Source organism: Symphalangus syndactylus, chromosome 12 (assembly GCF_028878055.3).
Source record: "Symphalangus syndactylus isolate Jambi chromosome 12, NHGRI_mSymSyn1-v2.1_pri, whole genome shotgun sequence".
NCBI classification, from domain to species: domain Eukaryota; kingdom Metazoa; phylum Chordata; class Mammalia; order Primates; family Hylobatidae; genus Symphalangus; species Symphalangus syndactylus.
The window spans coordinates 38,764,450-38,778,498 of NC_072441.2; the positions used below are offsets into that span (position 1 = coordinate 38,764,450).

The 14,049-nt window shown below is 41.7% G+C and overlaps 1 protein-coding gene across 8 annotated transcripts in view; it reads right to left on the minus strand.

The window, feature by feature from the left end:
- Window positions 1-1,163: 1,163 nt before the first annotated feature.
- The window catches only part of MCOLN2 (mucolipin TRP cation channel 2), an 82,691-nt gene continuing 69,805 nt past the window's right edge, over window positions 1,164-14,049 (minus strand). For 4 of the 8 annotated variants that reach the window (XM_063624235.1, XM_063624234.1, XM_063624233.1 and 1 more), the window contains exons 10-14: window positions 13,813-13,914; window positions 13,587-13,709; window positions 6,952-7,158; window positions 5,161-5,282; window positions 1,164-2,316 (exon numbers count right to left, since the gene is read on the minus strand). In XM_063624235.1, the coding sequence (XP_063480305.1) occupies window positions 2,280-2,316; window positions 5,161-5,282; window positions 6,952-7,158; window positions 13,587-13,709; window positions 13,813-13,914 (591 nt within the window). In that variant the 3' untranslated portion in view covers window positions 1,164-2,279. Of the gene's footprint in view, window positions 2,317-5,160; window positions 5,283-6,951; window positions 13,426-13,586; window positions 13,710-13,812; window positions 13,915-14,049 lie in introns of those variants that run through there. The other 4 variants (XM_063624239.1, XM_063624238.1, XM_063624237.1 and 1 more) reach the window with 2 other exon arrangements.

The window sequence follows — 14,049 nt, forward strand, 5'->3', positions numbered from 1 at the left end:
ATCTTGGCTCACTGCAACTTCCGCCTCCCGGATTCAAGCGATTCTCCTGCTTCAGCCTCCTGAGTATCTCGGAATACAGGCGCCAGCCACCACGCCCAGCTAATTTTTGTATTTTCAGTAGAGACAGGGTTTCACCATGTTAATAGCAATTCTTGGGCCGGGCGTGGTGGCTCACGCCTGTAATCCCAACACTTTGGCAGGCCAAGGTGGGCAGACACGAGGTCAGGAGATCAAGACCATCCTAGCCAATATGGTGAAACCCTATCTCTACTAAAAAAATACAAAAAATTAGCCAGGTGTGGTGGTGCATGCCTGTAGTCCCAGCTACTCAGGAGGCTGAGGCAGGGGAATCGCTTGAACCTGGGAGGCAAAGGATGCAGTGAGCCAAGATCATGACACTGCACTCCAGCCTGGCAGCAGGGCAAGGCTCTGTCTAAAAAAAAAAAAAAAAAGAAAGAAAAAGAAAAAAAATAGCAATTCTTTTCAGAGACAAAACTAAGTATATGACAATATACTCAGAAGTTAACAAGTGGTCCAATTACATACCTGATTCTTGGGTCAGGCAAATGACCCCAGAACCACCAGTTTAATGGTGCCTTAGCTTAAAAATCAAACATAACTCTTCACATATTTTGTACAAAAGAAAGTTTAAAATAATTTTAGCAAAGTATTCTGTGTGTAGACATGAGTCATCTACTCTCTTATAAACTTTAATGGTATTAACTGCACGATTTTCCCTGCCTAGAGTTGGTGCAGGCATATGAAGACGGGGTCAGAGCAAGGAGGGGGAAGGTGACATGAGAAGGAAAATTGGGTAGGGGATTGTGGGGAGGACGACTGAGGCCAAGGAGAAAGAGGAAGAGCCCTGGAAGGAGGGTCCTGTTGAATTCCAATTCTCCTCTTCACCAATAACTTTAAAATAGTTGGCCACTGAGATAGCTCAGGTATGAAATAAGTCTATGCATGAAGTGATCTTCATCTCTCAAGCTATCATCATAAATATTTATTGGATAACTTCTATATCTTAGCCCCTGTATGTCCTTCACTGCTTTTAAGAAATTGGGAAATCCCTTTTGGAGACCAAGTGGTTAAGAGAGATGTGATCTGAATGTTTCAGTAGGTAGTTGTTTAGAGACAGTGCATAAAATAGTAAGAGTGCCATATGGAATGATAAAAATAAATTTATTTAGAGAAAATATACCATATTTCTTTGCTAGACAAAGGTAAATACCCAACCCAGCGGAGTTCAATTGTTAAAATGAGTGACCACTGCTACAGGTCACTTCCACATGTCATGTGTGTACAACCGACCAGTAGCACAAGTGACGAGGCAGCCAAATGATTCCATTTCTTATTCATCCCACTGGCTATGCCAACAGTTGCTTCATATCATGCAGACGAAAACCCACAGGAAAACAGGCCAAGAAATGTCCACTGCATGAGCATGAGGTCTTTTTGTTGATTTAAGGGTGATCTTTTTTTTTTTTTTTTTTTTGAGACAGGATCTCACTCTGTCACCCAGGCTGGAGTGTAGTGGCACGATCACGGCTCATGGCAGCCTCCACCTCCAGAGCTCAGGTGATCCTCCCACTTCAGCTTCCCAAGTAGCTGGGACTACAGATGCCTGCCATCACGCCCGACTAATTTTTGTACTTTTTGTAGAGATGGGTTTTTGCCATGTTGCCCAGGCTGGTCTCAAGCTCCTGAGCTCAGTCTGCCTGCCTAGGCCTCCCGAAGTGCTGGGATTACAGGTGTGAGCCACTGTGCCGGGCCAAGGGTGATCTTTAAATGGCTTAATAGTTTGCCAGCTTGGACTCTCTAGATTGGTATTGCAACCAACTTCATTTCTGCACAGACCATGAGTTAACAAATGTCTTCAAACCCAAGAATCACCTTTAAAACAAATCCTTATTTGACAATAAACACACATATTTAATTACATGGCTTTAAAGACTATTATTTTGCACACTCTGAAATGTGATCTTTTTCCATTCCGAGATCATGTCATAAATTAACAGACTAACAGAGAATTTTATTATCGCTGTTATATTGCACTAATGCCCAGTAGTAGCCTATGGTCTATTCTTTATCATTCAAGTTTATAAAAAGTAGAGCTGCAACTTCAGTCATGGTCAGCTGGCTAACTGTGAGTCCTCTTTCCCACTCCACAATTAAATAAGAGAGTCATTTTGGAATTGCTGGTCCAAGTCATTTGGGGTTCCTCTGCCCAGCCTCTGGATAAGGATGCCTGAACTTTAATCATCTTTAGCAGAAGAACTTTAGCTAATAGGTATCAAGTGATCATCACTTCTTTTCCTGTAACAGAAAGGGAAAGAAGAAAAGAGAAAAGACACAATAATTTAACATCTTTGGGAGCAATAGGAATACTCTATGTTCTAGGCCCATAGATTATAGACATGTTGAGTGAAACATAGAAGAGGAAGAAAAATTAAGACAGGCAAGGTATTCTGATTATGTACCAACATTCAGAATAAATAAGTAAATAAATAAAGAAGGGCAATGTACACTGTTTGAGGTTTGAGCAGATGCTTTTGGAAACACTGTGAGGAGTCACCTGTCTCTTAAGAACCTCCATGCCCCCAGGGAGGGGAACATCGCACACCGGGACTTGCTGGGGGGTAGGAGGAAAGGGGAGGGAGAGCATTAGGACAAATACCTAACGCATGCAGAGCTGAAAACCTAGATGATGGGTTGATAGGTGCAGCAAACCACCATGGCGCATGTATACCTATGCAACTTGCACGTTCAGCACATTATCACAAAATTTAAAGTAAAATTTTAAAAAAAAGGATAACATATGTTACATTTATGTTTTACTCAATAAATATATTGGTTTGTTTCTGGAAAAAAAAAAAAGAATCTCTGTGTCCCTTCGCTAACAAGGGCCGTATAAATTACTAGAACAGCCAATTTTCCTCCTTCATTGCAATAGAGGAAGGTAAAGGTTAACTCTGCATCTGTTCAACCAAGCATCTCTCTCCAAAGAACCACATCACTTTAGAACTGGAAGACGTTTCAGAGGTCATCTGGTCCATCTAAGAGGTTTAGGAGAGGTCACAGGACACACTTGGTTAATGGCAGTGTCCAAAATGAAAGCCTAGGTGTTCTGATGCTCAGGCTAGAGGCTCTGTCAAAAACTCAAAGGAGAATCAAATGTGTGCTGGTTGCTGGACTGCTTTGTTGAAGAGTGACCACAGCCGTGCTCTGCAGGAAGCAGCATCGGGATAGCAGGTGTCATCTGTCATGGTCACCAGACAGGGGGTACAAAATCCAATCTTTGCAGAGCTGAATCTTTATGTTCATCTTTAGCCTCCATTCACAGCCTTCCTCAATTTTAGTCCATTCTTCTGTCCCTAGCTTTTATTTTATTTTTAAGAGTCGGGGTCTCACTACATTGCCCACGGTGATCTCAAAATCCTGGGCTCAAGCAATCCTTCTGCCCTGGCCTCCCAAAGTGCTGGGATTACAGGCATGAGCCACCATAACCAGCCCCATTCCTAGCTTTTAAACACATCAAGCTATACTTAATTTTAGATGGAGCCAAAGCCATCACTTGTTCTCAAGGCCCCATTACAATCCATTTCCTTCCATAACGGCCTAGGCCCTTCATTCACTCTGCAGGGTCCATGCGAGCCCCCTGGGATCTAGGCTTTGGTCTGATGATTCCACTGAAATTGCTGTAGCTGACTTCACTCGGGACCGTCGTTTGGCCAAACACAGTTACAGCTACCTGTCTTTATTTTTTGATATCCTCTTTTTCAAAACTTTCATCATCCTAGTTCTTCAGTTGATCTCCTTTTCCTTGGTGGGTTCCCTTGTTCCCTTGAATTCTTTCACTCTTCATGAGGGGCAGACCCTCCGTCTCACTATGCATCTTCTCAACAACCCTCAGCACACCTTAGGGCAAACGGTCTGCTGCTGTTGCTCCTTGCGTCTCACCACTCACACCCAATCTTACCCAAACATCTTGGGGTCCACGCCTTAAATCTTTCACTTGTTCCACAGGGCTGCATGACAAAACATTTAACAACCTCCCAGGACTTTGTGTGGCACAAACCAAGGTCCAAACACCAAAGACCTATCATTTACTTTTTAGAATTCATGACTACATTTTTCAATGAAGTTTTTCCCCCTTATAGTAAAAAAGAGATTTTGAGAGACTTTCCTTATACAAGGTACCTCTTAGGAGGCAGCTGCCTATTAAGAAAATTAATTTCCTTTATCCCATCTTTCACAGCAACAATTTAATGCTCTGAGAAAAAAAGGTGTGATTCTGAAAACAACTCTTCTCAGATCTCATTTTCTATTTACCAGACATTCTCTGGATCTGCTCAATCACATAATTGTAAGTCCCAAGATGCTGTATGAATTGATTAACAGAAAAATGCATCCTGTGGTTTTAAATAGCAATTATGTTCTCCTAGCTTCCTTCAGGAATTTGGGTTAGAGAGTCCTTCCAAAAAGAAAAAACATGTGTAGGGTATACTTCTAGTTACAAACTGGCACCCCTGACTTCAGATGAAAGCAAACATAGGCACATTAAAAAAAAGAAAACTGTCTTCACCTGACCCCATTCTAGTCCACAAATCACTATGTAATATGCTTTGTCCACTGAGGCCTAGACCATTTCCCTACATGTCCTGACGAACAGCAGGCAAAGCACAGCTAGGCAAGGAAGAGCTACCGGTGTGCACTGATAAGCAAGCACTTGGACAGCCTCCTCGCAAGGAGGTTTCCTGCTCTCATCAAGAAAGGTTGCTTGTACCACATACTGTGAAAAGGGAAAACACCTCTGACATTCCCAGAGTTCCACCTCTAAAAATAAGAGCTTTGACCTCTTACTTGGGCCACTTAAAGAGTTCAGCCTCTTGCCTTTAAGGACATAATTTATGCCTTCTCTTAAGAGTCTCATAGTATTTCTAAAAGATTCCAATCACGTCATGTAGCTTTCTACATAACCCTGTTTTAGAAGAAATAATTCATTTCTAAAGCCAATTTCAGTGGGAGGAAAGAAAAGAAAGGTGAATTATTTCCCACGATAAGCAGGTCTCTGAATGTAATGGTAATCTTGGAGGGGCTCTTTCTTAAGGTAACAGAGCAGCCCATCTCAGGAGCATGGAGAATAAACATGATACTGACCTCCTCCGACAGCAGATGCAGGACAGGAAGGCTGAGGACTCTTTCTGATACTCTTCTTTGCTACTGCATTCCTTCAGGAATTCCTGCAAATCCGTTTCAGGAAACCCATTCTGTTGGAATTTCTTTAGAAAGTACACAATGTTGTTACCTTATTTATAAAGCATGAGAAATTGCTCTTTTGTCAACAAACCAAGCCCACCTTTGCTAAAATAAAACTCTCCCACATTGCTAGCTCAGATCCAAGAACCGATATTAACAATGATGAATCAAACTGTCAGTCCCAGAACACCAAGCCAGGGCCACTGTGGGAACAGAGAACAATCCAAAGAAAAACTTCAGAAAGAAAGCAGAAGAGAGCCAGGGAGAGGTTTGTTAAAAAAAAGGTAATGAAGGAAATAATCAAAAGTCAAATGTCTAGTCTGGGTATGATGGCTCATGCCTGTAATCCCAGCACTTTGGGAGGCCAAGGAGGGAGGATCGCCTGGGCCCAGGAGTTTGAGACCAGCCTGGGCAAGATGGTGAGACCCCATCTCTACAAAAAATACAAAAATTTTCCGGCCATGGTGGTGTGCACCTGTAGTCCCAGCTACTCTGGAGGCTGAGGCAGGAGGATTGACTGAGCCCTGGAGTTGGAGGCTATAATGAGGTAGGATCATACCACTGTCCTCCAGCCTGGGAAACAGAGCAAGACCCTCTCTCTTAAAAAAAAAAAAGTCTAAACCTTTAATGCTAACAGCAAGACTACATAAGACCTCCCACTCCACACAGACATTGGCATTGTAGACTCTGCTTGGGAAGTAATCATTATTTCCTCTACTTTTATGGAAGTTGGTCACTTAGTGGAACAGAAGAGAGATTTTTTCCAAGCAGACACAAAGACTCCCTCCCCTCATGCTTAATGAGACAACCTACTTCAACATTGAGGCTTGGCCCCCACCATGCAGAGACACTGCCACATCAAAGACATGAATCTCTGTGGCAGGAGTGTGCACCTCTTCCTTCTCCATGCAAGCCCTGATGCGACAGCCAACCACCATTCCCACCTGAACACTTACTTGTCTCCCCACACATTCAAAAGGTAATGGACTGGGTTTCTTCTGTGTTATTCTGAGAAAGCGGTTAAGCAGAAAACAGCCCTGACAAAGGCACTGGCATGGCACCCCTGGTTTTTCAGTCACTGACCCTGAAGCAGGGTTTTCTAAGCATGACCATCTGCTGTGAATAAGGTACCAGCACCTAAGGAAGTGAAATTCCTTCAAACCACCAATCAGTTAAATGGCCTAGTCTGAAAGGGTACAGAACCCATCAGGTAGCTTAAGAAAGTAGGAAGCTAAACAGTCAAAAAAGCCTTCGTTTTCATAATTTAAAGGAAGCCTGCACCATGCCAGTAGCTGTATTATCCAGTGTGAGTTGTAGCAATATCTGACAGTTGTCAGGGTGCCAGTCACCTCTCATCCCTGAAACTTATGACTCAATTCTAAGTTCCAGGCAGCCACACTGGCAGGTATATCTGTCAGGGCTAAGACCAGCAGCCTGACCACCTGACTTACCCCATTCAACCCATCCTTACCCCATTTCCCTTTTCTTTCCCGCCACCCCTCCAAACCAATCCACCCTGCTGTGGGTAACAGGGACAGTGTCCTAAAATTCATCCCCAGCGTCTAAAAAGTTTGTCCACAAAACCTCAAAATCTGAACTGTAATATTTTAAGTTTTTAAAATGTGGTATTTTCCTATAATCTATATAGAATTTGCAGTGATTTTTTGGCAGCAAATATTGATAATTACTTACCTTAATGGTGTCGTAAGAATCTGTAATAAGTGCAATAAAAAGACTGAGAATCATATATATAAAAAGGCTGATGAAGGAATATAAATACAGACGACTGAACAGCCACACCAAGATGCTCTTCTGCTGGATTTGGGCAAAGGTTGCAAACATGTCATCACCGTTGACCAGAGAAAACAGACACTCAGCAACTGTGTTCAGATTTTCAAACTGTAGGGGGAAATAAAAATTAGTTTCTGAAATAGAGTATTCTAAAAAGCAGAGGGTATCTCGTTAGCCTGTCTTGTTAACATTGTTTTTGTCATTGTAGTAGTGGTAACTTACTTATTTTAAGATGCTAGAACACCATAGGAAGTAGGAAAACATTATTCAAAAACCCCTCTGGGCCAGGCACAGTGGTTAATCCCTACAATCCCAGCACTTTGGTAGGCCAAGGTTGGAGGATCACTTGAGCCCAGGAGTTTGAGACCAGCCTGGGAAAGATTACAAGACCCCATCTCTACAAAAAATACAAAAATTATCTGGGCATGATGGTACGCCTGTAGTCCCAGCTATTCAGGAGGCTGGGGTGGAAGAATCTCTTGCATCCAGGAGGTTCAGGGTGCAGTGAGCCAAGGTTCTGCCACTGCACTGCAGCCTGGGGGACACAGCAAGACCCTGTCTCTTTAAAACGCGCACACACACACACACACACACACACCCCCATACTCTCAAAGTTAATCTCTTAACAATTCTCACAGTTTTTCCCTATGTACTCTTTATATATCTAAAACCAGGATCTAACAAGTTTAGATCCTGGTTTTTCTCCTAATTAACATAAGCATCTTCTTATGTTTTCTACACTTAGAGGGCATTTGTAGGTTTTGTTTGTTTGTTTGTTTGAGACAGAGTCTTACTCTGCCATCCAGGCTGAAGTGCAGTGCAATCCCAGCTCACTGCAACCTCTGCCTCCAGTGTTCAAGCGATTCTCACGTGTCAGCCTCCCAAAGAGGTGGGATTACAGGTGCCTGCCACCAAGCCCGGCTCATTTTTGTATTTTTTGTAGAGATGGGGTTTCACCATGTTGGCCAGGCTGGTCTCGAACTCCTGGCCTCAGGTGATCCGCCCACCTCAGCCTCCCAAAGTGCTTGGATTACAGGCATGAGCCACTGTACTCAGCTGGCATTTGTTATGTAACAGACCATTCCTTGAAAATGCCAACAAAACTTTCCACCACCCTAACCAGAAAAATGAGCTTTTTTTCTAAATTGCCCTATTTCTGTCAGTGATTCCAGTCTCCTACCAAAGAAACATTTACTCTGAAATAATTAAGTCCTTAAAACGCTGTGTTGAATTGATTACTCTTCCCCACTTTCAGTCTTCTAAGGCCTGTCTGTTCCTATCACATGTTTCTCCGATCCACCCTTACTACTCTACTGTGATGTCAACACAAACTTCTGAATTATTACAGAAACTTCCAAGGAAGTCTCTTTTACTCCAATCTCTTTACCCTCCCCAGTCAAAGCTGCAGTAAAACCTGTGATTTAAGAAGAAGGCTTTCAGGTCATTTCTCCCTTGTGAGATTATACAAAGTTTGGATGCCAAATAAAAATCTAAACCAAGAAGGTTGTGATAAGTTCCTCCTTCATGCGGCCTCATCACATCTCCTCCTTGACGGTATTAACATGCTGTGCTTATCTTCTCCTCCAACACCAGGCCCATCCCTACATTTTTCCCTCATGGAATTTATTCTCCTCACCTGCTATGTTCTTCTTTCTCTTCTCTGTGTCCAATTAAGCCAATGTTCAAGAGTTATTTCAGAGTGTACTTCAAGACCGAGTGCCCTGGCAGCTCTAGTCCTTTCTCTGCACTCCGTATCGGTAAGAATCACAGAATGAACTATGGTCTTCTAATTGTTTTTACACACACTTCCCTGTACTCCAACTAGATACAAACACCATGCCTTACACTACCAGCCACGTGGCTGGACCAGGCAAGGTGAAGTTGGTGGCCAAGAGAGAAGGTCTGCAAATGCACCCCAAACAAGTATACCACCCATGGCTTTGCTGCATCAGCAAAAACTCTGATGAACTAAAGTCCTTCTCCAAAAAGACCCAGAGGAAATATCCAAATGAACAGATCACTTAACAATACGTAGATTATTTAACAGTAAAACAGGCGATTGCCAGAGTAAATATTTTCCATACCCTACACGAGCCTTAAAACATTGAAGTTAAAGCTGAAAACACTGACATTAAAGTTGGTTTCTATGGATGTCAACTACAACTCTGACAGCACCATTAATAATTCATATTTCTCAGTTTCTTTTGGAATCCAGTCAACTCCTTTCTCTAGTTTCAAGAACCCCGAACTCCAAGCACAACTGTCTGTGCTTCAGTTTTCAACTGCAAATAGCTAGTTTGTCAGTACATGTCACATTCATTCTGTTTAGTTACTTACCAGGCTACACACAATATCTGTCTCAACATTAACATTATTCATAACCATTTTACCTCCTCCTCCTCTTGTGAACATGAGAATTATTTTAACACACCAAAGAGTTAAAACAGAGACCCAGTCAATTTTAGGTGTTTGGTAACACCCTGCCATTTTGTACAAGAAGTGGCTGTGAACCAGAGTCTATTTCAGTGGCCAAATTCCACAGTAGAAGTGAGCTTAAAAATACTCAAGGTCCTAATGTGCTTCCAGTCTAGAAGGAGCACATTTGTAGGGCATTCCTTTGGATCTTGAGTGATCATAAGCCCCTGGAAAGCAGGTACTACTCTCTCTCTGCTTGTTTGTTCAAAACAACCTTTTTGGGCACCTACCATGGCCTATGTGCTGTGCTGGGCACTGGGAATGTAAAGAGGAACAAACTATAGTTCCTTCCCTCTAAGAATTTGGTCTACAAGAACTAGCAATGTTGGGTGCATAGTAGACATTTAATACATATTAAATGGGTACTTCCATAAAGAGTCCCCATAGGTTCTCTGGGCCCACAGTGAGAACCCAACCATTCATTTCACAAATGATAAGTTTGCAGTTGGGCCAAAAACCTTTAATTTCAATGTAACCATAACCTGCAATGGCTTATCTCAGAGAACAACATAAATATTTGCTTTAAGAGCTGATGCCAAGAATCTCATGCAAACTTTAGACAAAATGTTTTAGCCGAGAGGTACTTGGCTAAAACCAGAGGCCTTGGAAGGAGGAAAATGTAATGCAGAGTCTGCTGAACTTCGACCCATGACATTAGCGAAGTCCAACAACTTTTCAAGCCTTGGTCTTTTCATTTGTAAAATGGGGACAATGCAAGGCTATGATTTATTCCTCACAGGAAAAAAAGTCCTCTGGAAATGTAAAAGCCACATTAGAGTAATGTTTAATAATTCAAGATGAGGTTTGGAAGAACATCAACAGTCTCTCGCCCTCTGTGCCCAGGCATTTTGAAAGGGCACTGTGCCAAAGCCCATTAGTGCTGGGAATACACATCAGCAGGAAACCTTTTGCATCTTGACTCCCTTTCCATTGAGCCCCTGAAATCAGATGCCTAACAGGAAGACAGGAAGCTGAAGTGTTATGGGACCCCAGCTATCAGCCAAATGATTTTCCTGATGTCTTCTTTTTAGTTGTTTTGTTTTAAAGAATTAGCTTTCACAGTCAAGGTTGCTGTGATTCTAAAAATCCTACACTCATAGGTGGGAATTGAACAATGAGAACTCATGGACACAGGAAGGGGAACATCACGCTCCGGGGACTGTTGTGGGGTGGGGGGAGGGGGGAGGGACAGCATTAGGAGATACACCTAATGCTAAATGACGAATTAATGGGTGCAGGAAATCAACATGGCACATGGATACATATGTAACAAACCTGCACATTGTGCACATGTACCCTAAAACCCTAAAGTATAATAAAAAAAAAAAAAAAAAAAAAAAAAATCCTACAAAAATGCCCGCTTGGAATGCCTAGCTTTTCAAGGCTTTGGGTAACCTGAAAGTCCTCTGATTCAGATACTGGCAGAACCTGAACATACTGACAGCTTGGACTAATTTGGGGGAAAGGATGCAAGGGGCAATAAAATACTCTAACTTCAGATTCAAAGAGGCAGCAATATGGAGAAGAAAAGCACAAAATTCCAAAACCAGACTGATGTTCTCTCCCCCAACTGACTTGTACATTCAGTGAATTAACTCAGCTGTGCATTTCCCCAATATATCAGCCTGGTGAGACATGCCATAAACAGACCTGCAGGCAACCCTAAAGACATCCCTTATCCCTCCCCTCCTCCAGGGGTATAAAGGGAAAGCTGATATTAAGTGAAAGACATAAGTCTAGAGCTGCAATGTCCATAATGGTAGTCACCAGGAATGTGTGAATAGCCAGCATCCAATAGGTAGCTAGTCCAAATTGAGACGTGCTATGTGGATAAGATATCTACCAGCTCAAAAAGACTAGTATGAAGCAATGTAAAATATTTCAATATTTTATACTGAATACATGCTGAAATAATATTTTGGGTATATTGGGCTTAAAATATGTAATTAAAATTAATTTCATCTGTTTTTTATTTCTTAATGTAGCTACTAGAAAATTTTACAGTATAGGCAAGGCTCTCAATTGTAGCCCAAATTGTATTTTTCTTGGACAGTGCTGGCTCAGAGCATCCCAGTTTCACCTGGATCCTTTGAAAGGACAAATTGAACATATGGAAATGCAGTCAGGCTCATAAAACAAATAACCTAATTTTCCATGAGGTGACATTGACACCATTGAAAGAATGAGACCGATTACATGGCTGCCCTCTCACGGTTGATCTCCAAGTACAAGACTGTTTCTTGTCAGATTAAATGCTCTCTTGCAATGATCTGTTTTAGATAATACCAAGAAAAGCCCTACAGGGTATGTATGGGTCAAAGCACAGGTACTGGAGTCAGGCCGACCTGGGTTTGAATCCCATCTCTGCCACTTTCTAGCTGGGTAATCTCAGGAATATTATTTAATATATTAAGGTGCCTATTCTCTGTAACAGAACAATCCGATTTCTTCACAGAGAAGAGGAGGGAAGGGTTAACACAGCAAGGGAGATGAAGAATCTTGGGCACCATGCATAATAGACAGCACTTGAGAAAGGTAGCCATCTAGTAAAATTCAAGCAATCTTATCTGAGCACCTTCCAGAATAATGATGAGGTAGGGGAGACGGGGATGGGGTGCAAAGGAGATGGGACCACTTGTCCACAGACCTTGGGGTCAGTGAATTAAAGCCAAATCCTCAGGCACAGTATTTAGTCCACACGGTGCAACACTGCCCTCTAGTGACAAAGAGGTGGAAAAGCTTTCAGAGCATGAGGCAAGCAAGGAAGAAAAATACATTTTTCCAGGCTCTAAGACAGTAAGTTCTCCAAATCAGAGAGATCATATAAAAGAATAATTTTTTCTCATGAGTCACCTTTACAGCAGTGACATAGAATATGAAGAGCAATATTATCAAGATTTACTACCAACCCAGAGGTTGTCACTTTGTTAATTATATAATATCTCAAATAGGAAAAACAGTAATTCTCTCTAGACATATTAAATGTGACACCTAAAAAGGAGAAAGTCTGAGTGTGCCAGGTTACTCGGCATTATTCTGGTAGGGCAGCACGGAGCTTTCAGATTCATGTATAACAGTTTGTAAACCAGATTTGATCACAGATTTGGTTAATGCAACTAACAAGGTCAAAACTTAAGGCTGAACTGGTAAACAAACTTGGAAGGAATACTTACCATTTTTAACCTCTTTCTCCTTGCAGAGCGCCTAAGTGAGGCTAACAGTATCCTGGGTTGTTGTGGGGAGTAAATAAGAAAGAACACCCAAATGCCCAGCAGAGTGTCTAACACACAGGCAGTAAGTGTTAGCTGCTGCTATTTTTGTTGTTTCTGTTGTTCCAACTGCCACAGGCCCAAATGGAGGAAAAGCCCTAAGATAAAATAACTCCTTTTGCTTTTTTGGGTTAAAAACAAGGCTTACCTAGTTTCATTTCCTGATGCATCTACCAATCAAATGTATCATTTTGTAACAAGAACATCTTAGCACAACTTTGATGTCCCTGAGATTATAATGCTAACTGAAGTTTGGTAATAGTTTAGAATTCAGATACTGATCTTTAATAAGGCAGAAAGATGATGCTGTAATCAAAACCATCTGCGGAGACAAGACGTGTCACCATTTCTATCATAAACCTACTATGGTCATTTTAGGCAGTCTCTGCCCATCTTCATTCTTCTCAATTAACTTGGATGAAAAACATAATACTTTAAATTGGAAATTTTTAATAATAATTTCCCTCACTTAATTTTCATTTTTAATATAGTGATCTCATGTCCAAACATTTCCCATTTGATGATCACCAGGTAACTATGTGACCCCTTAAGCCAGTCCCAGACAACTATAATACATGCTTTCTAGTATTGTACAGTTCTTGTTCCAATATCCTGTAGTCACTTCTACATCCTGAAAAGGAAAAAAAGAAAAAGAAAACTGATACAAAGGTACGTGCTTACTGATGTCAAGGGTACATGCTAGAGAAGACCAGGAAGCAAGTAAGTGCTAGAAACCCACGTTCAAGGGTCCCACGTGCCCCATGTGCAGAAGGAAGAAAGTGAGCTACACACCTTGTCATGGTATGGTCCTAAGACAATCCAGCCACAGAATGTGTAACCCAGATAAATCATACCAGCACAAGCACAAAACCGAAGAACTTTTGGCAGTGAGGCCTGCATTGTTAAAATCAGCACCTGAAAAAAAGAACAGAATGGGTGAAATGAAAACGTAGCTATTAGAACCCAAAGAATAAATGAGTCTCAACTGCAGTGGCACTACCCAGTGCCGCATCCTTACATTATACGCCTGGAAATAACCCAGGTATCTGATGACTCCAACCCAAACCAAGAGTGTAGAGGTTCCAAGAAAAATGCTGCACAGATCATAGTTTGTGAGATTCTAAGGAATGAAAAAAAAAGGGAGAAAGAGAGAAATGAGTAAAATATTTGACTCCACTTAGCTTATTAACCTTACATTAAACCAATTAATAAAAAAAAGAACTATCTGCCTCCCTATAGGTGATAGGAAGAGTTT